At 35.7% G+C, this 27,890-nt stretch overlaps 1 protein-coding gene across 1 annotated transcript in view; it reads right to left on the reverse strand.

Moving 5' to 3' along the window:
• Nucleotides 1–26,872, reverse strand: part of KCNQ5 (potassium voltage-gated channel subfamily Q member 5) — a 628,906-nt gene extending 602,034 nt beyond the window's left edge. The window contains exon 1 of the mRNA XM_074310500.1: nt 26,349–26,872. Within this exon, the coding sequence (XP_074166601.1) occupies nt 26,349–26,746 (398 nt within the window). The 5' untranslated portion in view covers nt 26,747–26,872. The remainder of the gene's footprint in view (nt 1–26,348) is intronic.
• Between the last annotated feature and the right edge of the window lie 1,018 nt (nt 26,873–27,890).

The following is a 27,890-nucleotide window of genomic DNA, read 5'->3' on the forward strand; positions in this document are numbered from 1 at the left end:
TTCATCCCCTTGAGACTTTCAGGAAGAAGTTAAAAAGTTGCTTGTACATTATAAAATGAAATCCTTTTAAAATACATATTGAATACCCTTAGACCATGTAACTTCTGATGTTCCCCCCATCAGTACAATCGCATGATTCTGTAATTCTTCAATATAACCCAAAGTTGTCTATTATTTTAATAATAATTGCAAATTGAGAGACAGTTTGACATAGTAGATAGAGGCCCTGGCTTAGTCTTAGGAAAATCTGAATTCAAGTATTTCTTTAGATCAGATGTGTGACTACCAAGTCATTTAATCTCTTGTTGCATCAGACAGCTATTAGTAGAAGGAATGTCCACAGTGAGATATACCTACATTGAATGAGATCATAGTTCCATACTGTGTTTTGTTGTATAGTTGTTTTCAGTCACTCTCTCCTTTCCCATTTGCACTTTTCTTGGCAGAGACAATAGAGAGTTTGACATTTTCTTCTCCAATTCATTTACACATAAGGAAACTGAGGTAAACAGGGTAGTGACTCATGTCTGAGTCTGGAGTGAGGATTTGATTCACAAAGATGAGTCTCCTTAACTCCAAACCAAATCTCTATTCACTGTGCCACTCAGCTACCTGTCATATTGTCTACCCTTCAAAAACAATAATCTCCTGTTACAGAATACTGATCAAATGAAATAATTACTAAACTGTTTAAATAAATACTCTATAGAATCTAACAGAAACTAGAATAGGAATAGTCATATGACAAGTGTTTTTAAAAAATACCTGTTGAATGAGTTGATTTAGGTCAATTCTAATAGACTTGTGATGAAGAAAGCCATCTGCATCCAGAAAGAAGACTGTGGGAACTGAACATGGATCACAAGTTAGTATTTTCACCTTTTTTGTTGTTATTTGCTTGCTTTTTGTTTTCTTTCTCAATTTCTTCCTTTTTGTTCTGATTTTTCTTCTGCAGCATGATAATTGTGGAAATATGTATAGAAGAATTGCACATGTTTAACATAGATTATTTTCTATCTAGGGAAGGGAGTAGGGAAAGGGAGGGAAAAATTTGGAACATGATTTTGCAAGGATGAATGCTATAAACTATCTTTGCATATATTTTGAAAATGAAAAATATTTTAAAAATCTGTTGTTAAATTTATCAAATCTATTAACTTTTGGTTTTCATATTATGATAACCATTTTTTTAGCTTTTAAAAAATTTCTTGTCATAGTTACTTTAAAGCAGGGGTTCTCAAACTACGGCCCGTGTGCCAGATGCGGCAGGCTGACGACATTTATGCGAGCCCGCCTATGGCAAATGGGCTGAGGGGCAGAGACAGAGTGTGAGGTTTTGTTTTTACTATAGTCCAGCACTCCAGCAGTCTGAGGGACAGTGAACTGGCCCCCTATTTAAAAAGTTTGAGGACCACTGATTTAAAGCACCAGAGATAACATAGCCAGAATGTATCTATTCACCTACCTGAACTTCTGGTATGTCATTTACATTTTGTTTTCATCTTGTGAGGAAAAAAAGGTATCCTTTGCTATAAGTTTCATTTTTTGTCACAGTCTGCATTGGTGTTTACCAATGCCAAAGCCAAAGATTATTTGGCATCTGACTAATTTTCATGGGCTGCAATTCTAATGCTGATCACATTAGTAATTTTGTCTTAATAGTAAGGTCTATATTCATATACAACAACACCTGATACCCCTATTTTTTTGGGGGGGTCAACTTAATTAGCTAGAGTCTTGTGCCCTAGAGGAAATTACTGGAATATTTAGCATTTTGTTTATAGAACCACTGAGAAAAAAATAACTATGCCAAACATATTGAACCAATAGTCCCATGTATAAGTACTTAGAATCATTTTGGTACAATCTGTATATATCTAGCCTGAGACTTATGTTTGGTCTAAAGCCATTGTTCAGATAAAGCTGTCCCTAACTTCCATTTGTTAGTTTGACTACTATACCTGGAATCTCAGACTAGTCAGTCAGTACAAAGTGACCCAAATTCAACTGATTGTGTTAATGTGATTAATGTAGACAACCAATTTGGATAATGGACACCTAAATGCCCTTTAACTTATTGCATGCAGTTTGCTGATCTAGAAGGTACAAATTAACTGAATGACTACCTACCTTTCCTTCTAGTTGTGTCCATGCATATTCCCCAAACACAACCAGCCTTTTTTATACCAATCTTTTTTTTTCCCCCCTAGGGAATACTTTTCATTCCCATCAATACTTAAACTCTAAAATACTATACATAAAATCAATTATTAATATTTTATTACTAATACTTTAATTTCTTACCCAAAATGACACTTCTTCCAAGTTTTCTTTCCTGACCCCATTAGTCAAAAGTGATCTTTGCCTTTTTCGATGGTGCTTAGCTTAAATTATTCTGTATGATGCTTTTTATAGTGGGAACTACTTGTATTCAATTAATTTCCACAAATATTTATTATGTACACCATTATTATTATTATTATTATTATTATTATTATTATTATATGCATTTAATTACTTCAACAAACATTTATTGTGATCTTATTTCTACTATTAGCCTATCAGTTCCTTAAAGTTAAGGACTATATCTTAATTTTTGACAAGCAACACAGTATAGGGGAATGGAAAAATAGACTTGAAACTTGGAAGACTTGAACTCTTGTCTTCTCTAATACACATTGGCAATGTAACCCTTGGTAAATCACTTCTTAGTATCCCTGGAAACTTTCTAAGATTGTATGTTACAAAGAAGATATTACCCTGCATTAATAGAGGAAGTGCCTCACTTTTAGCTCCCAACACCAGTGGAATCAGAAGTCTAACTCTATCCCTGTCCTTGCATCTCTCATAGTATTTTGCACAATACTGTTATGTAGATGAACACATAAAACACATTAACAAAGATGATGGAGTCACAAAATTTCAAATTCAAAACTTATTGTGGCAAACCAGTCTCTGAAAAAGAATCTACAATATATCTGAGAGAGGCTACTCAGACTTTAAACATCTTTCATAAGGTCCATTCCACTTTATAATAACTCCCCTTTACCAAGCCAAAGTTTTTCTCTATATAACTTCTCTTCATTCTTCTTAGTTCTCTTGTTAGTGCTAAGCAGGACAAATCTATTCCTTCACACAGAGAACAGCACTTTAAATTCTTGAAGGCAGCTACAAAAGGAAGGGAAGAAAAGAAAAGGGAAGAGAAGGAAAGGGAAGAGAAGAGAAAGGAAAAAAGAATGGAAGAGAGGAAGACAGAAGAAAAAGGTCATTGATAAGTTGCTGAATCTATGAAATCTATGATTTTTGCTTTAATATTTAAAAATATTTACTAAATACTTGTTGAAAAAATAGGAGTAACAATAACAATATATTTCCAAATTTTGTTAGGTATCAAAGCTAAGCTCATTGACCTATATTTTGTAGACTCCATCATCTTTTTTTATTTAAAAATCAAGAAAGTATTTTCCATTCTCCAGTTCTTCAGCACATCTCCATTTTTCTTCAAGGATTTTTTCAAAATTAATTATTGTGGTTCAGGAATTAAATCTACCAGTTCTTTTAGTAGTAAGAGCTATAATTTTCTCTGGTTCTGGTATTTGACAGCTAGGTTTTTTTCTATTTTTTTATGTACCCTGAGCATCAGTTTCCTATCAGCCAATTTTTTATTTGTACTTGTCAATCCAAAGATCATTTTCCTTTCCTGGCCAAAGGCAGATACAAAATAATAGGTGAAAAATTCTGTCATCTCTCTACAGTCTTTCAACATCTTCCAATTCCTCCTGAGCAACATCCTATTTGTTCTTTTTCGTGTAGTCTGCAATTTGTGAATTGAAACAAGAGTAGTCTGCTTGTAGAAGATATTTGCCCTCAATTAAAAGCAATGGTTTCATTGTTTGTCTTAGGAAGAGGAGGAAGAATTAAACCTCAGAGTAATCTTAGAAAAGAGGGTGATATTTTCAATCTTTTGTTTACCAAGGCAAATGAAGTACATGACATTTAAATCACTGGGAAGTAAATCAACTCCATTTTCACCAGTGAATCTTGGGCATGTACCTTCTTCTCCAGAATACAGGGCTCAGGACAAGGATCAGGAGAGAGAGGAGTAAAAGAAAATTGGGAGGTTGCCCTTTCTGTCAGGGGCCATGAAGACACCAATCTCTGGCCATTTTATTTTTCCAATTTGAATAAAATGAGTAAAACAGCTCTGATTTTTCTCGATTTCTCATTCTGCCTACCCCAAATAGCAGATATATATCTTCTTTGATGTTCCCATTTTCCCTTAGTTTAAAAGTTTTTTTCTTTTAAATTTTAACAATGTAATACAAAGGGTTATTCAATTCCATTAGATATGTGGCATGGTACTTTGTTGTCAGCATTGACCTTATCATCTGAATAAGTGGATGTTTTGCAGAAATTATTTTATTAATGTTCATTAAAACAATCAATCCACTGTGGTTACATTTGCTTATTCAGCAACAATGTTGCATGCCTAGATAGGCTATTTCTATTTTTTAAGCACCTAAACATATTGAAGCAGTATAATAAATGTTAAATGAAAACACCCGCTGAGGCCACCCTCTGGATGATCAAGGTTTTTAAATTGTCTGCTCACCAGGGAAGCAAAGGTAGGTGGTACAAAATTCAGCTCTTAAAGATGTATTTAAAGGGTTATAACAATCACATCTCCAAACTATTCAGGAATAAGGTTTGACCTTCTTTATCAACCCTTCTTTTAATCTGTACAATAGATATTGACTGAATTGAAAAGACTCAGGATCAGGGCCATCTGTGGTAGAATTTTAGAGTAAATAATAAAGAATATGACATCTTAAAATAGACAGTGGAGTTACACATAGACAATTATTAGTAAAACAACACCATATTTCACACAATAAGCACTTTGACCAGGTGACTAGACAGATGAAATATATGGAAGTTCTTAACTTGTGAGTTGTTCGGGCCCACCATTTCTAAAATTAATTTTTTGCAAGTTAAAAGTGTATGTATATACTCTCCAGGTTGGCAACTGAATTTGCCCTAGTACCACATTTATAATTCAGAGACACATCCAATTTAAGCCCAAAGATCCATGTTGTTGTTGAGTCATTTAGTTGTATCCAACTCTTTGTGACCAAGGTTTTCGTGGCAAAAAATATTGGAGTGGTTTGCTAGTTCTTCCTGTAGTGGATTAAGAAAAATAAATGTTAAGTGACTTTCCCAGAATCACAGAGCTAGTAAATGATGTCTTGAAGCCATATTTGAACTTAGCCCCTCCTGATTCCAGGACCAGTGCTCTATCCATTAAGCTACCTACCTGCCTCCAAATGTTCTTGGTCCTATAATGTTAATGAAATACATTTCTAAATATATTATTGCCATAAAAAGAAGTTCATGGGATAGATAGATAATAGAGAGACAGATATATACATATAATATATATAATGATAGGTAGATAGATAGATTGATTGATATAGTTAGTTGAGAGTAGATAGCTAGACTGATAAGGCTGATATAGTCAAAAGAGAGATCAATGAAATTCAGGTTTTATTTTGGCCACTTGTACCAATATTTTAGTAGCTTGCACTGCCTGATGTTTCTTGCTTACATACCATCTCTTGGCCACAAAAGATTTTCAGGGCTGGGTTTATCTTATCTGGCTGCTTCTGTCACAGCTGACTCTCTTGGCACCTGCTTCATTAGAGCATATGAGCTGCCTGCCAAATCTGTTTCAGTTTGGCAGATTTAAATACAGCTGTTAGAGGTAGTTTATGTTTCTGGAGTTACTTGACCTAATGGATTTACCATATGCAATTACTGAGTTGGTGTCTGTGCATATTACTATTGGAATTCTCATGTAATGTTCAGCAGTCCTATCCTGAGTGTTGCTTATTCAGTACAAGAGCCACTCAAGTAATGGGATATATGTTGAATCCAGAATTGGAAAACTTGAATTCAATTCCCAGCATCAACAATTATTAGTTATCTAGGCAAATCAATTGCTTTTAATAAAAATATTTACATGTAGAGTTATTATGAAAAAAATACTCCAAAAGTATGATTTGATACTATCTCAATATATTTTCTGATAAAATTTCTAGCACTCAATAATAAGTAATTCTTTGTTCAATGATGACCATAGCTGCAGCTTAATAAAAACAAATTATCTTTTCTTATTTGACTAATGTGAATACTATACATTTTCCATAATAAAGTACTGAGTTTTGAGTAAAAAAACCTTGAAAGGTGTGCCAGCTTTATCATTTATCAGATGTGAAAATTTTGTCAGGCTTTTCAATTCCTCTAAGTCTTCAGTTCATCTGTAAAATGGAGATGACCCATTTCTACTCCCTGCCTCATGGACTGTTGGAGTTTAATGTTTTGTATACTATAAAACCGACAGTGAGGTAGCTTGATATATAGAATGCCAGATCAGGAGTCTGAAAGACTCATCTTTCTGAGTTTAAATTCACTTAACTATGTTTGCCTCAGTTTCCTTTATCTGTATGAGCTGGAACTATTCCATTGCCATTGCCAGGATAGTCTCAAATGGGATCACAGGAATTGGGTGCAACTGAGAGGACTGAACAACATTGTATAACATTGTATAACGTATAACATTGTATAAAGGTGAGTTATTAGATGTTTCAGTATAACAAAAACATCTTCAGCCTGCAGAATCATTTTGCTTAGTCTGAATAAGCCCAAATGTTTCTAAGCCCTAAACAATTTTCTCATTGATTGTCAAAACTTTTGAGAAATTCTTCTTTTTATAGAAAGCAAAATCACTGAGATAATATATTATTTTCTTTCTATGAAGTATTATTGCAAAGCCCCCCCAAAAGAAAATAAAAGACCACTTAAGGTGAGGATAAAGCTGTTGAAAATTATTGTTGGAAAATTATTAAATTAAATTAACTTCACACAATAATTTTACTTGAAAAATTCATTACCAATTTTGATATAAAATATAAGATGATATTATATATAAATATACATATGCATATACATATATCAGATGATAACAATATGAGCATAATGATTGAAATACATTTCTTCAATTGGGAGTCAAAAAACCTAAGTTCTAGTCTCTTCTCTGCTTTTCATTAGCTATATGACCATGCACCAGTTAATTGCTTCTTTCTGGGGTTCAGTTTCCTCATTTACAAAAATAATGTGTTCAGATTCGATGAACTAGTTTAAGATCTTCCCAGCTGTAACAAAATCTGATGCTAAATATGTGATAATATTCATAAAAATCATTGCATATATACATACACACACAAATTACACATATCCAAGCTTCCAAGCTTCCCTTGCCCCTCAAAAAGTACAATGACCTATTTTCTGAAAATATATTTTTCTTGAACTTGTTAGAAAATTTAAAATACAGATTTCAAATAGAAATTAGATAGAAAAAATAAAAATTTGAACTAAAATGTTAACTTAAAAATAGTAAGCATTCATCAATATGAAATCACAATGAAATAAAATTTCAACTGCACTGAAACTACTAATATCACAAACGTTAATGTTTGCACTGGAAAATGTCTTAAGATTTCAAGTTTTTCTCATTTACAAAACTACTTGTCAACACTAGTAAAAATATTGTAATTTTCCAAATTAAGCCATGACTCCTTTCCTTTCACTAGCTAAATGGATATACTGAGCTTTCAGGGAGAAGTTTTTGATTAGAAAAAAAGTCAAGTTAAGCTTCATGAAACCATGATTAACAGTTGCTGAAATTTTCATGTAATGTGGCCGGAGACATGTTAAGAGAAGAAAACTTTGGGTTCTGTTCTATATTACACTATTAACTAGTAGTGTGACTTTATTTGGGTATGTCCAATAGTGATTACCTGGTTCAACCTTCCTCATATCTGCAAGATCATTTATCCTCTAGGTCTCTCAAGAGATCTTGCCATTTCTATCCATTAACTACCAAAGTTGTTAAATGGTATACAAACTTTTCTTCCATTATCTTACCATCTCACTACTCATTCTCTCCTGTCTACTTGTTCCATGACAACTATACTCAAAATGATCCATCAAAAGCAATTACTTAGTAATGATAAAACCCAATTGTCTTTTCTCAGTGCTTACTCATTGACTTCTGTGAAATGTCTGTCATAAATGAACCTTCCTGAAATTCTTTTCTCCCTTTCCCTCCATGAGTCTAAGAATACAGAATATAGGTGTTTTACAAATGTGGAAATAGATTCAGAATGTTCAGTGGCGTGCACAAGATCAGAAAGAAAGCGTTGCAAGACCAGGATTTGAACTTGGCTTCTTTCCATTATATTGGTTTGGTTTAACTCTTCTGCTCCCTTCACTGACTTTTCTTCCTGTACTTTAAATGTTACTTTATCAAAAAAACTCAATTTGTGATACTTTTGCTCTTCTCCCTCTCTCTTATCTTCTTCTTCTTCCTTCTTCTTCTTCTTCTTCTTCTTCTTCTTCTTCTTCTTCTTCTTCTTCTTCTTCTTCTTCTTCTTCTTCTTCTTCTTCTTCTTCTTCTTCTTCTTCTTCTTCTTCTCTCTCTCTCTCTCTCTCTCTCTCTCTCTCTCTCTCTCTCTCTCTCTCTCTCTCTCTCTCTCTCTCTCTCTCTCTCTCCTTCAACTAAATTTCTTATTCTGATAATTTTTTAATTTCCTGTTCCCTTCCCTCTCCCGGAATCCAACCATGTTTCTCTAAGTAGCCAATGGCTAGTTCAATTTTGATGTCTCATCACCCTACTCAGTGGTGTGTAAAATCAAATCCATCAACTTCCTCTCAAAATCACCCCCCATTCCAGATGTCCCTTTTTATGTCACTGATATAAATATTCTACCTAGTTACCCATTCTCAAGATGTTAGATTCCCTACAAACCCCATCCTCTCTCTTTCTCAATACATTTATTGACTATTTATAATAGAGCTTTGGCTTTGGCTTTTTTCTTCCTTTTCCATTACTTCCTTCTTTTTTGCCTCAAAATTTCAATCCTTGTTCAAGAACTCATCATCTTGTCTCTAAATTATTTGTATTTGCCTCTCGCTATACTAATCATAGATGACCCTAAAGAATCTCATAATTTCAAAATCTGGTGGGTATTTTGGTGATCATCAAGTTAAACCTACGTCTTAACAAGAATCATCCATAGAAAACATCTGTCACATTGTCTTCTTAGTCTTTGAAGAATTTCAATGAGGGGGAATCCATCACCTTGCCAATTCTGTGACTCAATAGCTGTAACTCTTAGGTAGTTTTTCCTTTTATCAAGTTGAAATTTGCTTCTCTGAAACTTGACCCGATACCCCTCATTGTTCTAACAAGGCAGGTTTATCCCTTCTCTATGCAACAATCAGAAGACAGCTTAACATGTCCTCTGGTAACTAGGTGGCACAGTCGAAAGAGTTCTTCCCTGGGATCAGAAAGATTCATCTTGCTGAGTTCAAATCTGTCTTCAGATGCTTCTTAGCTCTGTGACCATGGGCAAGTATCTTAATACTGTTTGCCTCAGTTTCCTCATTTGTAAAAATGAGCCGGAAAATGAAATGACATACCTCTTACCTTTTCCAAGAAAACTCCAAATGAGGTCACAAAGAGTCAGACACAACTGAAAAACAACCAAAAAACAGCAGCATAATGAACCCATAAGCTTTCTCCTTACTAAGGCTTAAATATCTGTATCTTCATATAACATAAAATTCAAGGGCTTTTTTTTTCCTTTGTTTCTTTTTGGTTTTTTGCCATTTTGGTTATCTTGTTCTGAAGATATTTCGGTATTTTCAGTATTACATATTACAGATAGGTCAATCTTCCTAAAACATTACTAAGACATATGGCTCATCAAAATTTTATATTTAGTGTCTTAAAGAAAAATAATTGATACAAGAGTTACATGGATGTTTTGATTAAAAACAATACTATGGTCTTGAAGAGACAAATGATATAAAATTGTGAATATACTTGAGGGCTCTAACCAACCAATAACAAAAAAGAAAATACCCAGGCATTTGATATTAATGTAGCTCAATGGATAAGGAACAACATTTGGAGTTAGCAAGATCTGGCTTCTAATCCTGTATCATACAGAAACTTTCTATTTATGTGATATTGGGCAAGTCATTTAACCTCTCTGCTAAGTTTCCTCATCTGTAAATTAAGGAAGTTGAACTTGATGGATTCTAAGGTTCATTTCAGCTCTAAATGTAAAATCCTGCAAACATTTCTGGAACAAAAAGAATGTTAACCTGTTTGGTTTTCTTGATGAGGATGTCAATCTTGAATCAGAACAAATCACAGTCTTCTTCAGGATAGTATGACAGTATCCAGTCAACTTCTCTAGGTAGCCTCAAATCTTAGGAATATGATCTCATACATTTACATGATATCACCAGGCCAAAAGCAGTAGCTTCACTAATACTTCTTTATTTCTCCTACAATGCAAAAGGGCTGTGTGTGATGTAAATTTCTAATAATAATAATGAACTGTTATTTAAATACAGCTAAGAGAATACATTCAAAAAAGCACTGAGACATGTTTCTATGTTTCAAGATGGATTCTCTAACAATTCTAAATGGTAATAACAATTCATGTTTGTCTTTTTTTTCCCTTGAGCAGGGATAGTTGTATTCCAAATGGAAAACACTACCTTTTAATTTTTTCTATATTTTACTTGTTCAATTATATATAAAAACAATTTTTAACATTTATTTTTTTTTAATTGTGAGTTCAACTAATGCAGATTAGATTAGAAGGGAAACAATAAACTGGGAAAACATTTTTATAGTCAAAGGTTCTGATAAAGGCCTCATTTCCAAAATATGTAGAGAATTGACTTTAATTTATAAGAAATCAAGCCAATCTCCAATTGATAAATGGTCAAAGGATATGAACATACGATTCTCAGATGAAGAAATTGAAACTATTTCTAGTCATATGAAATGATGCTCCAAGTCATTATTAATCAGAGAAATACAAATTAAGACAACTCTGAGATACCACTATACACCTGTCAGATTGGCTAGAATGATAGGAAAAGATAATGCAGAATGTTGGAGGGGATGTGGGAAAACAGGGACACTGATACATTGTTGGTGGAATTGTGAATATATCCAGTCATTCTGGAGAGCAATTTGGAACTATGCTCAAAAGTTATCAAACTATGCATACCCTTTGACCCAGCAGTGTTACTATTGTGTAAGGGCCCTTTAAATGTGTGGGCACAGCGCAACAGGAGATTTGAGAGGCCCAGAAGTATTCTCTGTGGATATAGGACTGCCCTGTGGGTGGGGATCCTGGTCATATTGAGATAGCTTCGTAATGGGTGACGGCTCTCTCGCTGTTTGGCTGTGTGTGTGACCTCACTGGCCCTTTATACGCCCATTGCAGACAGCAGTCGTTCTCTTTAACCTGGCGCTCTTTAACTGGCTCCCTAGCCTGGGGTAGCCAAGCCAAACCAAGCTGATAGATAGCAGAGAGAGGTAAGAAGTTTGGTAGTGAACACGTGGGTGTTCAGACCAGGTGTTCACTAGGGAAACAACAAGTCAGGGCATCAAGTCAGGGCATTATGTGAGTAGGTATAATAAAGGCTTTTAAGATTACATGTGGCTGTTCTTGAGTACACTACTAGTTATTAAACTACTATTCAAGAAATTGTGGCCAGAGACTTTGAAGGCCTCAGAGGAGGCGAGCCGGGTAGAGTTGCCACTACAAAGGTCAGTGGTCAAAAGTACTATGTTGGGCCTAGGACAGATTAGTAATTGTAACTGCCAGGAGTGCAAGTTACACTATTGGACCTGTATGTGCAAGAATGTTTGTGGCAGCCCTCTTTGTGGTGGTCAGAAACTGGAAACTGTGCAAATACCCATCAATTGGAGATTGGCTGAATAAATTATGGTATATGAATATTATGGAATATTATTGTTTTGTAAGAAATGACCAACAGGATGATTTCGGAAAGGCATGGAGAGACTTACATGAACTGATGCTGAGTGAAATGATCAGGACCAGGAGATCATTGTATACTTCAACAACAATACTATATGATGATCAATTCTGATGGATGTGGCCATTTTCAACAATGAGATGAACCAAATCAGTTCCAATAGAGCAGTAATAAACTGAACCAACTACACCCAGCAAAATAACTCTAGGAGATAACTATAGACCACTACATAGAATTCCCAATCCCTCTATTTTTGTCTGCCTGCAGTTTGGATTTCCTTCACGGGCTAAATGTAGACTATTTCAAAGTCCGATTCTTTTTGTACAACAAAACAACTGTTTGGACATGTATACATATATTGTATTTAATTTATACTTTAACATATTGAACATGTATTGGTCAACCTGCCATCGGTGGGGAGAAGGGAAGGAGGGGAAAAATAGAACAAAAGGTTTGGCAATTGTCAATGTTGTAAAATTACCCATGTGTATATCTGGTAAATAAAAACTATTATTAAAATTTTTTTTTTAAATTGTGAGTTCTAAATTTGCTCCTTCTTTCCTTCCTTACTTAGTTCATCAAGATGGCAAACATTTGATAAAAGTTATACATGTACAATCACGGAAAATGTATTTTCCCAATAGTCCAATGTGAAAGAAAACACAGACCAAATCAAAGAAAACAAAACCCCAAAATAAAAAAGTTTTTTTTGTTGTTGTTGTTGTTTTTGTTGTTGTTAAGTATGCTTCAATCTGCATTCAGATGCAGATTGGATGAGCATTTTTCACAAGTCTCTTAGTGTAACATGCTGTTGTCTCCAGAAGCTGCCAATCGCTCTATGGGAGGAGATCTGCTGTGTCAACTCAAATCTCTTGGACAGATTCTTCTTCCTGTAGAGAACCGTTGTCCCCAGACAGTTGCCGTTAACTCTGGTCCAGAGTAGTAACTTCCCTCTTTTATCCTCCCAGAGAATGGGCATGGGATAATGCAAGGGCTTCTGGGAAAAGTTACTTCAACCAATGAACTTGTTCCTCCTAAGCATGCAAGCTCCTCCCCAGGAATTCACAAGTAAAACTCCCAGTAAAGGCCGGAACTAGAGAATTGTCAAGTACCCCACTTAACACTTAGTAAGAACCTAGCATCTTAGAATTGTCTTAGATCATTGTATTGCTGATAATAATTCATGGTTGGTCATTATATATAGTATTGACATTGCTCTGTATAATGTTCTGGTTCTGTTCATTTCACTTTACATCCGTTCATATAACTTTCTGAATTTTCCTGGAAGAATTCTGTTTGTCATTTCTGATAGCATAATAGTTTTCCATCACAGTCATATATTATAACCTGCTTAGCCATTCCCCAATTGATGAGAATCCCTTCAATTTCCAAGTCTTTGTCACCACAAAAAGAACTGCTATAAATATTTTGGTATATATTGATCCTTTTCCTTTTTTAAAAATCTCTTTGGGATACATACTACTCGTTGGTAATTACTAGCTGAAAGGGCATGCCTAGTTTTATAGCCCTTTGGACATAGTTCCAAAGTGCTTTCCAAAATGATCGGTTGGTTCAAACTTCTTATAACAGATTTTAGTGACTGTAAGGATTAAAAAGCCTCTAGGAGCAAGGAATGGCAGTTCAAGGCATGTGGGAGGACCTGAAGGATGAGAGGTTCTGAGGCGCAGGCGAGTCCTACATGGAGGTGGGGCACAACCCCATGAGGTGGTGTCTGATTCCAGGTACCATGCCTCCCTCCTTAGTGCTCTCAAAGCCTAGCACACCTCCCTCCTTCTTCTTGGGACAATCCCATTATGCCAGGTTCCTAAAGGACTTCCCCCTTCCCCCATATCATCAGTGGGGTATAAATATGTGCTATCTCAGAATAAAGTTCTCTTTTGCTTCACCCCTACCTAATGGTGGTCTGTCTCTATGGGATCCAGGTTGGTGCCCGAAGACGGGTAAGTGTGGCCTAGCTGTGCCGTCAACGGATGGGCATTAAGAGTAGCTCTAAGGAGGGGGCAGCTAGGTGGTGCAGTGGATAGAGCACTAGCCTTGAATTCAGGAGGACCTGAGTTCAAATCTGGTCTCAGACACTTAACACTTCCTAGCTGTGTGACCCTGGGCAAGTCACTTAACCCCAGCCTCAAAAAAAAAAAAAAAAAAAAAAAAAGAAAAAGAAAAAAAAAGAAAAAGAAAAAGAGTAGCTCTAAGGGGAGCGACCAGGTTAGAGTAGTCCATAGGGGTGTAACAGTGGCCAACATTTGTCATTTTCTTTTTCTGTCAAATTAGCTAACCTGATGGGGGTGATTTAGTTCCTCAGATTTATTTTAATTTAATATCATTGTTACATTATTTTATTTTTTATCTTTATTATATTACATTATGAATTTTCATTCACAGTGGTTTAGAGCATGTTTTCATATCTCTATTGATAGCTTTGCTTTTATCTGAAAACTGTCTGCTCATCCTTTGATCATTTATCAATTGGGGAATGGCTTATTTTTATAAATTTGATTTAAAACTATACTAAATATATATATTTGAGAAGTGAGGCCTTTATCAGAGAAACTTACTATATATTTTTTCACAATTATGATTACTGTGTATTTTTTCTCCATGTTGTTTTCCCCAATTTTTCTTGTTCCTCTCTCCCTCCCCCTCTCTACCTTTCCTTTCTTCTACGCATTTATCTCCTCAAAAGTGTTCTGTTTCTGATTATTGCTTCCCCCAATCCTCCCCCCAAAATGAGTGTGTGAGTGTGTATATGTACTATTGCCTTTGAGTCAATTCCAAAGACAATAAGAGTCAAGTTGTCTGATTTGATACCTCACTCTTCCTCTTCTGCTGCACTCTAACTCACTGGCAACCCATCCACACAATTATGCATGATTTAATCCCCTAATTCACTGGGAAAAGTTAGTTCATACAATGAGTGTGCCTTCAATTTATGCCTTCTTTTGTTCCTCTTTATAGTGAGAAAATTTACCCCATTCTACCTCTCCTATTCCTTAAATATCTTTTTAGAAACCCAAATCCCTCTTATGGCAGGTGATATTCTACTTGGGCCAGCAGGGAATCAAGCATTTTTTATACCTGATCCTAGAACTTTTCTAAATAAATGCTGACCATTACCAGATCACTCCACTCATTAAAAGAAAAACAAAACAAAATGATAAAAACAACAAAAATGAAACAGAAAAACTAACAAACAAAAAAACCTTCCTGCTCTAATGGTATAAGGAAACTGGAATTCCTTACCCTCTGTGATTGTTCTGCCTGAGGTCAATGTTGAATTAAAGAATAGAAGGCATTAAATTAAATTAGATAGCAACTGCCACTTACACCATGTAGCCTCAGGACATGCTTATGGTTTTAAGTGTTAGTGCATTATTAGTTCCCTCTAGGAGGTTCCTTTAGAGGGAGGAACACATAATATTACAAATGATGCTTGGCAATAGAATGGAGAAGTACTGCTTCTGAAAGCTAGATGTGGGAAGGAAAAAGTAAATTTATAAAAGAAGAATGGATTGTGGTAAAACTGGAAACACTACAATGAATGGAATAGAAAAATAAAGGAATAAATGAATGAGGGAAAAATGTTAGAAATACAGATAAACTAAAGTGAAAGACAGATAAATATTATTCTGAAGAATCTCAAAGATCTATCAGTATGATTCCTTTTGGAAGGCTGGGATAAGAATCAGTGCAGACTTCATATATTCTGATCTTATTGTACTGAAATGAAGCAGTCAATACGGTTTTGAATGAGGTGTTGGTACAATGTGATGAAAATATAAAATATTGTAAAGTTGGACAGCAAATAATGTTAGTGGTTCATTACAGCAATCTAAGTCAACAATTTAAATGGGAGGCATTCATTAACATATTTGCAAAAATATGTTAAGATATTAAAATAACTCCTTGTTAATGTGCAAAAGTGAAATGTAGTAATGGAATAAAATAAAGAATATGAACTGATTTTAACTAAAATATTTATTAACTAAAGTTCTATGGCTTTTCTTGAGAAAGCTTGAAATCTAGCTGGCACAATAAGGCTTAAGTACATGAAACAATTGAAGGATAATGCAAAACAGAATATAATGAAATGAAAAAAAATGTATGGTATACACATTAAATATAAAATCCAGGAGGGGAAATATTAGTACAATCCAGAAGTTGAATATTAACAGGTCCTTAGAAAAAATGACATGATATAGATAAGAAAAAGAGAAAAATGAATGCAAATTGCTATGGGCTTTTGGAACCTCAGGGACAATGGTACAGAATGGGATTTGAGTTTAATGTTATGTACTTGGAGAATAATTAAAAGGGCAAATACAAGTGAAACATAAAGTATCTATAGGCGAGAACAATATAGAGAGGGGGGGGAAAGATTATTTCTTTTTTCACAGTTACTATTCCAATTTTTTTTCCTCTCATCTCAATATCCAAACTGCAACTCATCCCACACAATTATGCATGATTTAATCCCCTAATTCACTGGGAAAAGTTAGTTCACACAATGAGTGTTCCTTCAATTTATGCCTTTTATACTGCTTAAAACTACTCAGTTTCATTACTTCTCTCTCCTTCCCTTCCTGCCTCAGAAGAGGTACTCAATTCCTAGCTAAAATTGACTCCTCTTCCTTAGATCTTTCATCTTATCTAACCTATAACACATTCCAAAATCTTTTCCCAGAAAACCTATTCTTTCCCATGTGTCTTTAATCTCTTAGTCTCCATTTGTTCTTTCTCTATTCCTACAAGTATATATTTTTTTTTCCCATCATGAAAAACAAAAAGAAACAAAAAAAACCCAATCCCGCTTCTGATTTTTCTACTCCATCCAGCTGGCATTCCTCTCACTACCTATATAACTTTGGATGAGTAATTAACTTCTTCTGGCATCAATAAAGTGAGAGTTTGAACTATAACAAGCTCAATTAGAAATGGACCCTTACACTGCATATTGACTTAGAAAAAAACAAACTTATATCATCTATGTTTTTCATGTATTCTTATTTATTTTGTTAAACATTTCTCAATTACATTTTATTCTGGTTTAGCTACACTCAGAAGTTTTACAGCCATGAGTTTCACACCTTGGACTAAATAATTTCTGAGCTCCAAATATAAAATCTTGTGAATCTATATTTTACTTTTTTTTTCAAAGACATTTTAAAAAAATGACTTTCTTATCATAAACTCCCTCTACAAGTTCCTGAAACGTCAATGGTCACTGCCATTAATTTTAAAGCTGCTATCTCAAAGGTTACCAATGAGTCAATAATTTATCCAATTCAAAGGATTTTTCTCAGTCTTTATGTTCTTTAACTTCTGAATTATCTTATATTGTTGACTCCCTTTCCTTGGTTTCTTATTGATCATCTTATTACAAATTGTATCACTGCTTATTCCATTGTGTTTTAATTTTTGATTTATTAAAATCCCATGTGCTTCACATGTTTCAATTACACAAATTAATAAATCTATCCTAATTCCATTCAATTGAACACACATTTATTGAACATCCCCATTATGTGGAAGAAGTATGACTGTATAATGGATAGTGTCAAATCATGAAGATATGGGTTCGAGTAAGTTTTGTCTTTAAACAAATGCTATATGAAAGGGCCAAAAGACAGCTTATCAGTCTTGTTCATGCTACACTTTAAGTAGATAAATTATAAAAGAATGGCTGATTTATATTGTTAAAGAGAGTTTCAACACCAGAATTGCTTACATCAAGAAAATCATAGATCCATCTCCATAAGTTAGTTAAATTCCTTTCCCCTGCTCTGCAAAGTACAGACATTGTGGATATATATAAAACAAACAAACAAACAAAAAATGAAATACTCTTTTTCCCTCAAGAAGCTTACACAAAGTGGGTATTATGCAACATTAGGTGTGTTACATTAAATTCAGAATTAAGTAGGCCAAGTATCAATTTTTATTACTTCAAAACATTGAAAAAGATAATAAGCAAAAGATATTTGGGCATATCTTAAACTAAGTAATAAGATAAATTCAGAATGGTTTAGTGATGCGTTTTATAGATTAGCAAGGCATAGAATATGATCAACAATACTCCATATCCTAAAAAATGAATTCCTTAGAAGATAAAAGGGGAAAGATCCTTTCTCACTTTCTTAGATTCTCCCCTATCATCATCATATCACATGCATTCAAGTTATTCACCTGTCTTCATGTTTGATTAAACATTGATAAACAATATATACTTTATTTTCTTGCATAGCAACCAACACAATACCATTAAAAACAAGCAAATTATTTTTAAGGTCTAAGTGATCAAATAACATTGTTATAAGCAAATCTTAATTTTGAACCAACAAACAGAATTAATATTAGAATACAATGAAACTTGCTATCCAATTCCTGCTTAAAAGGTGATGGATTCAGGATATAGAATGAGGCATAAATCTTTTGGACATGGCCAATATGGTCATTTGTTTTGCTTAGTTGTGCTTATTTGTTACAAGGGTTTTGTTTTTCTTTTTCCCAGTGGGCACAAGGGAGCCTGGAGGGAGAGAAAATAGACTTTGATCATTGAAAAATTTTAATGAGAGGCTAATGAGAATCAATGAATCTTAGAGTTAAGAGGAACCTCAAAGGCTAGCTAATGTAAGCCAGATATGGCCCCCAAATTCCTCCTTGCTATAACATATAATAGAAGTCATTCAACTTTCCCCTTAATATTGAGGGGGTCCCCACAACTCTCGAAATGGCTTGTTTCATTTCCTAAATGTTACGTTGATTGGGGTTGAAGCTCATTTGTAAGTTTTATTCTTTCCTGGTTAGTTAGAGAGTATAATCAATTCATCTCCAAGAGATTATGAGGAAAAAAAGATCCTCTCAATCAAAACATGAGAAACAACAAGTTAGGGTTGGTCTATGCCAAAGAGCACATTAAAAAGAACTAGAAGATAATCACAAATTCAGGTAGTCAGAGATCAAGAATTCAGACAAGAGGGATCTAGAGTTTGGGAGGATGATAAAAATCAGTAAAAAACCATTTTGCAGGATTGGCAATAAAAACCACAAAATTGTAAAATTGGTGAACTATGACTGAGTTTCTGTCTGTGTGTCTGTGTCTCTGTCTCCTTGTCTTTGTCTGATTCTCTCTCTCTCTCTCTCTCTCTCTCTCTCTCTCTCTCTCTCTCTCTCTCTCTCTCTCTCTCTCACCTAATAAGTGCACAGATGATGAAGATAATAGTCTATAAATAAATCCTATCTCTGATTAAAATGCAACAGAGATGCTAGAATTACATTCCAAATGATTAAAATGAAAATTCTGATTTTTGAAACTATGTTCTAAAAAAGGTCACATTTCAAATCATAAACTTAAACTTAAATAGTCTTTGAAATATAAAATGATCGAGTTTAATATTTCTTTATGTAAAATTTAAGGATACCTTAAAATCTTTAGCTTATACATGCTTATATTGTTATAATTTTATATTATTGCTGAAACTGTTAAAAAATCTAAAAAGTTCACTTGAATATAAAACCTCTTTTGCCAAAGTACAAGGTATACATAATGTTCAAATTGATTTTTATTAAAAAGTCAGCATAGGGATCTAATTTGGGAAAAAGAGAATACTCGAAGTCAAGTGTTACCTCTGCCTCATATTAGTCCTATGATTCTGGGTAAGTCAATTAACCTCTCAGTATTCTGGGCAATTCTAAGATTGTGAGTTGCAAAGAGACTAATAGCTTACATTGGTGGTGAAACTTTCCTTATCCAGGCATTGATGGATATAACAAATATTATTGCTCTCCCCAGTTATTATAATTAAATATCAAAACTGAAGATTACCAAAACACTCTATAATTATTATTATTATTTTACAAAATGCTGGCATGTACTAGCATATTTAAATAGGCAGTCTTCCAAATCATTTAAAATATCAAGAACTATCAAATAATTTTATCTATTTTGAAAAACTGCACTCATTATGAAAACCTATATTCCAATTAGCAACCCAATAAAACTCTTCATGTAAGTTCCTTGTAAACAATTGAAGATCTAGGAAATTAAAATAGAAACACCCACAAATCGTAAAGCCGAACTACCAGTGGTTGCTATATCGCAAAGGAGTTTCAAGTTGCTTTGTGCCTCTGTGCTAAGATAAAAGATACTCTGTTGGCATTTTCACTTGCCAAAATAGCCATTTGCAATTAAAAATTAAAATTGGCACTTTTTCTTTGCAAGCAATTATCTAAAGGCAGCTGGCTTTCTTCCTTGTTTACAAGTGCTCTTGTGTCATGACTTCATTCTATTTAGAAATTTGCTTTTCTTGAGTTTTGTATTATTGATAATTTCCCCAACATTATCAGCTCCTCATTTTTTTAAAACACTTTTCAATATGTTCTAAGTCCAACAGGACACTCTTGAAATATGCATCTAAGTGGAAACTGACCAAGTAGCTGATGTTAAATTAATGTTGTTTCTTAGATAAATTTCTTATTTCTCAAATAAATAAAGAACTTTGTCAAATTTATAAATGTAAGGGTTATTCCTGAATGGTCAAATGATATGAACGGGCAGTTTTTTGATGAAATCAAAACTATATATAGTCATGTAAAATACTCTAAATCTCTATTGATTAAAGAAATGCAAATTAAAACAACTTTGAAATATCATTTTGAACGTATCAGATTGGCTAAAATGATAGAAGGGAAAGCAATAGATGTTGGAGAGAATATGGAAAAATTGAGACACTGCTTGATGAAACTGAACTCCAGTCATTTTGGAGAGCAATCTGGAATTATGTTCAAAGAGTTATAAAACTATGTATTCCCTGATTATGCTATACAAAGTGATTAGAGAAAAAGGAAAATAACTTATATGTTCTAAAATATAGTTGTGGCATGTGATTGTGATGGAACACTGCTGTGCTACAAGAAATGATGAACTGGTTGATTTTGGAAAAACATGGAAAGATTTGTATGAGATGATGAATGAAATGAGGAGAACAAAGAAGACATTGCATATAGTAACAACAGTATTGTTCTAAGAAAAATTCTGAACAACTAAGTCATTTTTCGATCATACTCAAGCCAATCACAAAGGATCTAGGAAAGAAGATGCTATCCACATCCCGAGAAAGACATGATAAGTAGAAGTATGTATTATTTGGTTTTATATATTTATGCATATGCGTGTATTCATATATATATAGAGAGAGACACATTAATATTATATCTATATTAGTGTCATGGTAGCTTTAACTAGAGTGGGTTGGGGAGGGAGGGAGAAAAAAAATGAAAAGTGCTCAGCAAAGGGCAAAAGAAAATTTAGAAAGAAGCACAGAAAAGCAGTCTAAGATTAAAATAATGTCTAATATTTATTACATGGTTTAAAAAAGTAGATGCTGTGTATATGGAAATGCTGTTTTCTGGGATGTTTTTGTGTTTTAGTTCAAAATGAATAAATAAAACAAAATATCACACATTACTAGATGCACAAAGTAAAATAAAAAAAACATTTTAAATCTAAAGGTGGTTAAGTGATTTTTGGTAAGGAAACAAAATTCATAAAATGCAAATAACAAATCTAGCACTTAGGACAATGCCTGGAATATAGTAGATCACAGAAAATAAAATTAATAAACTTCAAAAGGAGCAAATGATCTCAAATGACATAACTAATAACAAATTTAGTTATTAATTAAGCACACTCTACAGAGAAAGCACCAAACTACAGCTGTATCAAACAGACCTCTAGTACCTTACTTTTGGGATGTGTGAGAGAAACTGGGAGATCAGAGAAAACCCAGATTATGTCACATATCATCATGCTTATGTACTGGTTCATACTTTCTTTCTCACACACTCACACATATACTTTTCTCACACACTCACACACATATGTATATATGATATATGTATACACACTCTCATATACATATATGTGATATATGTATACATTTATATATTTCTCATTTTACCCCTCTTATAGGTGTTAGTAGGCCAGGTTGGGTACAAACTCTTCAGGATTTGGAATCGCTTCTGGGATTGACTACTGAAGTAACCACTTAACTACTTGTTTAACTGGCTACAAGTAAGTCTTATAGTATTTTATCTGTACATTTGGAATAATAATCCAGGGAAGGGAATGAACATTTATATAACCCTTACTACATGCTAGGCATTGTGCTAAGTGCTTTACAAATATTATCTCATTCAATCCTCACAACAATCCTGTGAAGTAGGTACTATTATCTTTATTTTATAGTTGAGAAAACTGAAGCGAATAGAGATTAAGTGATTTACTCAGAGTTACACATCTGGTAAGTGTCTGAGGCTAAATGTTTACTCAGATCTTCCTGACTTTAGGCCTGCTGTTCTAATCACTGCATTACATAGCTGAATAATAAAGTAGTTGTAATAAGTAAGTATTCCAAAAATAAGATTTTTACATCATTATATGAGTTATTAATCTCAATCCTCAGAAGAGGAAACAAAGATAATAAAGTACTAGCTCAAGCTGACATATCAAACTGATAGAATTTGGATTTGAGTATCCTGTTTCTTAGCCCTATGCTTTTTCCCCTATAAAGAAGTAAAGAATCTCTGCCTTCATTCTAAAAATCTTTGAAACTTTCTAAAACAACTCTAGGCATATTGAATTTAGAAAATACAGAACTCACTAAGACAATTTTTTTATCTGTAGTTTATAATCAGGTTGGTTTTCTCCAAAGCATTGGTCATAGAATCAGAATCTAATTGTCAAGGTTAAGATACAATAACAGATTTTTGATACAGTAATAAATGGTGATTTAGATGTGTCTGCAACATATTTTCCCCCTTGCAATTATTAAAACACACACACATACACAATTTATGTATGGATCTCTTTCATGCCTTCTTTTGCTTAAAACATTCTTCTTAAAGAGAGACATGTTTTAAAAGGCAAAAAAAAAAAAAAAAAAAAAAAAAAGGAAAAAAACAGAAGAAAAAGAAAAAAAGAAAAGAAAAGAAAAAAGAGAGGGAGAGAAAATCATTTGGAAAAATATAAAACTTCCCATTTGTACTACTCATCTAAAAGACAGAGAGCCAAAGACAGATATACCTGTTTTTTAAAATGCCAAGTTAAATAGCTATTTAATAAAACAAACAAGCAAATGAACAAAAAAGGAGTATGTAACAGTGGTAAGAGAACTGGTTTCATCCCAAGAAAACCTGGGTTCTTCTGTCCTTATACATACTGTCTGTATGACGATGAACAATTCACAACTTCTCAGTTCTTTGTGGTTAGAAAACTAAAACCCTTGGTATCCAGAAGGTACCAGCCTGCATTGGCAGAGGGAGTTTCCTGATCCAAGAAGTTCACTGTGCAATTGAAATCACCAGTCCAATTTCTATTCCTATCCCTTAGTCAAGTTAAAAAGATAAAACAAGCAATCATCCTTAGTGGTGCCTAATAAACATTAAAAAAAAAAAAAGAAAAACATTATATATCTTAATGTTTCCTCCACTCAATCCCATCACTATTTTATCTATCCAATAATCATTCTCCATCATCCTCATTTCTCCAAGAGTATGTACCAGAGGAAAAGAAATAGGGAGTCTTAAATTATCTAGCAGTCCTAGGCTTTATGTTAACAAAAACCTGTAGATGCTATTTTTATTCCATCACAATGAATTAATAATAACTTCTATCTACTTAATAGAAATCTTTCTCTACATGAAGCATAACTTTAGACGTGTCTTCCTTGTTTCTTGGCAGTTAAAATATTGGTCTGCTAAGTAAATCTCTCTATAGTACTTCATTAATCACTGTATACTTGTTCTTGGCAAAATACATACTACAAAAAACTGTTATTAAAGTAGAATTTGGGAATTCCCAGGTCATGTTATTTAGTCACACTTTTCCAGAAATAATTTTTTTCCAAAGTCTTTCATTATCAATGAATTTATCAGAAGTCCTGTTCCAACTAACTATCTATAAGTTTTCTTTCTTTCTTTCTTTTTTTTTTTTTTTAAAGATATCGGTTATTCTATAGGATATTTGAATTGCTAACTTGTAAAGATCAAGGTAAGACCTTTATTTAGGACCTTTTGAAGTTTCACACAACTTTCTCAGAGAAGGGGAAGAGAAAGAGCAATTCCTCCCCCTAGATCTTCCTTTTTTTTTCTTCTGTTCTTTCTTTCCTTTTCTTTTCCTTTTGAGTTAGTGTAGATGTAGCACCCCTTTCTAATTCCTTGAGAACTACAGCATGCTCATAAAATGAATATGGAAAAACTTCACTTTATACAAACAGTATACGGATGTGTACAAAATTCTTTTCCCATCTATGCACAGGTGGAAGATATTCATATGTTCATTCATAGTGAATCTATTTTTGTTTTAAGAAAATTAACAAAACTATTTTGAAATAAAAGGGAATAAACAAGAATGTGGATTCAAAAAAGTTATTGTAATAAAGATGATATAATGTAAGATGATACTTAGAAGTACAATGAACATATTATAATCTTAATAGGTACATTCTTCTAACATTTAATATTCAATTGAAATTCATTAATCTGTAAAAATTGTAAGTTTTAAATTAAGAAATAACTATAAAATATTGAATGTATTCCTGTTAAATATTTTACTAACATATACCAATGAACTTACTAGGAACTCTAATGCTATTATGTGTTTACCAACTTTGGTTGTGGTTTGGTGTTCAACCCACAACTACTATGTCCATTATTTAAAGTAAAACATTTCTAGAAACACATGTGCATATACTGCCACTTAAACATCATTCATAATGATCACTTGCACTTTTTGTTTTAATTCTGATGTACCAATCTTTTCCTAGTAAGATATAAAAGATGACATGTGAATCTGATGGAGGTAAGTTAAACAAGCCTGAGTTTAGTCCAGTTTGGGACTCCTTCACCTGGTCAAACTCAGGAATCAAATACTAATTCAGCTTCTTCTACCTTCTTGTTAGAAAAATGTTTCAGGCTAGTATGTCAATGCTTCAATAATAATGAGAGCTATATTTGCATGAAAATAGTTGGGAACCACTTTGATTAGACAGTACATGTAGAAATCCGGGCAAACAATCTTAAAAAAAAAAAAAAAAAATCAAGTGGACATAAGGAATGTATGGATAAATTTTTTTCTATAAGCATCTCTTTGTAAAACTGATTATATTTTCACTTGAAGAGTGGGGAAGAGTCAGGAAAGGTGAGCTTTCGAAAACCGCATTGAAATGGCCAGATACACAAAACTGAAGTAGAAAAAGGATTGAAGGGATGAATGGACCTTGTGGGGAAACAGTAGTAAACCAGTGAAAGGTTTTAAATGCCTAAGGGAAAAGTCAACATTTGCTTCTAATCATTTTCTCATTAAGCATTCACTGCTAGCTGGTGAGGATTTTACTTAAACACACACACTTTATATTGATTTAGAGCCAGAATGGTGCTGCTGGAAACTCAACTCCTGCCTGATCCTTTGCCCAAGCGTCTGAAGCAGCTCACGGTACTTCAGGAAGCATCTTATTAATATCAGATTTGGAGAAGACTGAGCCCCCCCAGCGCAGGTCTCTGCTATTATAAAACTTGCGGACATTCTACGTTCCAACACCACATCTATAACCAGCTCCAGAAGCTGGAACAATTTCTAGCTTTATTATTATTTTTTACTATTAGGCAGCTTTCCCCGTTGCTAACTTCTTTCTGCCAGTAACCGGCTGTCTATTCTAACACATTTTGTTGCCCTGTGGAGGTGATGAAATCGGCTTCCGGGCTAGCCGAAAGTCGAGCAGCTTGTCTCTCTCAAAAACCAGCTTTTCCTTATTGAGCCCTAATGATTATTCCCGAGGTTCCAAATATTACTTCCTACCTCTCTGACACCCCTTCTTTCTCCTCCATCAGCATCTAGACCATTCACTGCCCAGCAATCCTTCAAACGTTCCCTCTCCAACTAGTTTTAGGTCACTGAACTTGATTCTCTACCCTACTCAAGGGTTTTCCCAAATCCTCCTACCCCCGACTCACAATCTGCTCCCCCCCCCCAAAAAAAAAAAAAAAAAAAAAAAAAAAGGAGAGAGAAACGCATATACTGCCTGGCATAAGAACCGGACAAGTTCAGGAGTAAGACAAAACCTGGGGTCAGAGGTAGGGGGTGTGTGTAAAAGGTTGTGAGAAAAACAGTTGCACGCCAGGGTGCCCGGTCCGGAGCTCCTGGATGGAGGCGCGGGCAGGGGGCGGGGGAGAGCGCGCTTCCCGGGGAGCGGTGCACATGGCCACATGCACTCCCCGAGCAGTAGTCTGCGCGGAGGAGGCACGACGCGGGTGCCACCCACAGCACGGCAGTGCACTGCACGGCTCCCCGTGCCCGCCGCCTGCTGGCAGCGTAGCCTGAGGCGGCATGCCTCGGGGGTACTCACACGAACGCGTGGTAGATGAACGCCCACCCTCGGGGTCTCTCCAGTACGTTGTACAGATAATTCTGCAGCCGCCGATACTTGACGTTCCTCCTGCAGCTCTGGCTACTGTTGTAAGCCAGCGGCTTCCCCAGCAGGCTCATTCGGGCTCCGTGCTTCGCCCGGCGGTTCTCCCTGAAGCCGCCACCGCCGCCGCCGCCGCCGCCGCCGAGCGCGCCGGCGCTGGTGCCCAACAGCAGCAAGCCGTCTCCGCGGGCAGCCGAGTTCAGGAGCACGCGGCCCCGGCCCGCCTCCACATCCTTCATGCCAGTAGCCAGGCGCCCCCCGCCCGCTGCCGCGCTGCTCTTCAGCCAGAGCCCGGCGGAGCCGCCCTCATCTCCTCCCCCGTGGTTGCGGGGCATGGCATCACCACGGGCGCGGGGAGGGGGGCGCCAGCGGCGGGGAAAACGGTCTCATGCGAGCGGGACGGCGTGGATGGAGCCCCCGTTACCCGCCTGCCCGACCGCCGCGGCCTAGGGGCGGGGAAGCAGACAGCCAACAAGCCTCCTAGGGTCAGGGGGTGGGGAGGGAGGGCGAGCCAAGGAGGAAGAGGAAGAAAGTGGCAATAGCTCCCAGGTCTGGGGGGCCACACACGATCAATCTGGACCTGGTCTTTGTGTCTGTCACTTTGAGCGCTCTTGAGGAACTGGGGCTTTTTTCTTTTCTTTCATAATCCTGTCGCCTCCCCTAACTGCCTCCAGAGAGGGAGAGAAGAAACCCAGAGCTTCCGAAATGCAGGAACTGGTAATCACAGGCGAGCGGGCGAGTACACTGGCCCCAATCGCGTCCCCACCAGCTATCCTAGACTGGGTCTTGGGCCAAGTACTCGACTTTGGAGGCTGACCCCGTGCCTTTCCTTTCCTTTCGATTGATCTGGGTGGATGCTTCCAGGAGAGGCAGAGGAAAGGGGCTGATGGGGAAGGTCTTCTGCCTCCCTCAGCCGTTTTGTGCCCCAAGCGAGGGAACTAGGCAACTGTAAAGGTCCGTGTGCTCGACGTGCCTCTGCTGGCTACGCAGCTCAGCCGGGTATGTCCATCCTTAGGATAATAGGTTTGAGCGTGAAGAGCCCTGCCTTGCCCTATTCCTGGCCAACCTACTCAGGTACTGAGCACAGACCTCGAGCGGATGGGGAGAAATAAAGGAAGGGCTGATGTGAGAAGGGCAGTTGTCCAAGTTTGGGGTTCCCCTTGAAGCTCATAGAGCTCGCTCTCCCCCCCCCCCCCCAGTTATTTAGCTTTTCAAAAAGAGGATGCTATGCAAAACCAAGCGCTGTGCAGAGCGCGCACCCACCCGGCATCTCCCTAGAGTTGTTTCTCTAAACCCCAGCACCGTCGTTACTTTGTAGATAAAAAGAAGATAGATAAAAAGAAGACCACACAGCCGGGCAAGAAACTATATCCATCCATCTCAGATTGGGTGGGGGAAGAAAACTCCAAAGTGGTCCCGTCGGAGATGAAGAACAGCCACCTCTGCCAGTGACAATGAAGATAAGGGCTCTTGGTCCCC

The sequence above is a fragment of the Sminthopsis crassicaudata genome, chromosome 4, assembly GCF_048593235.1.
Source record: "Sminthopsis crassicaudata isolate SCR6 chromosome 4, ASM4859323v1, whole genome shotgun sequence".
NCBI lineage: Eukaryota > Metazoa > Chordata > Mammalia > Dasyuromorphia > Dasyuridae > Sminthopsis > Sminthopsis crassicaudata.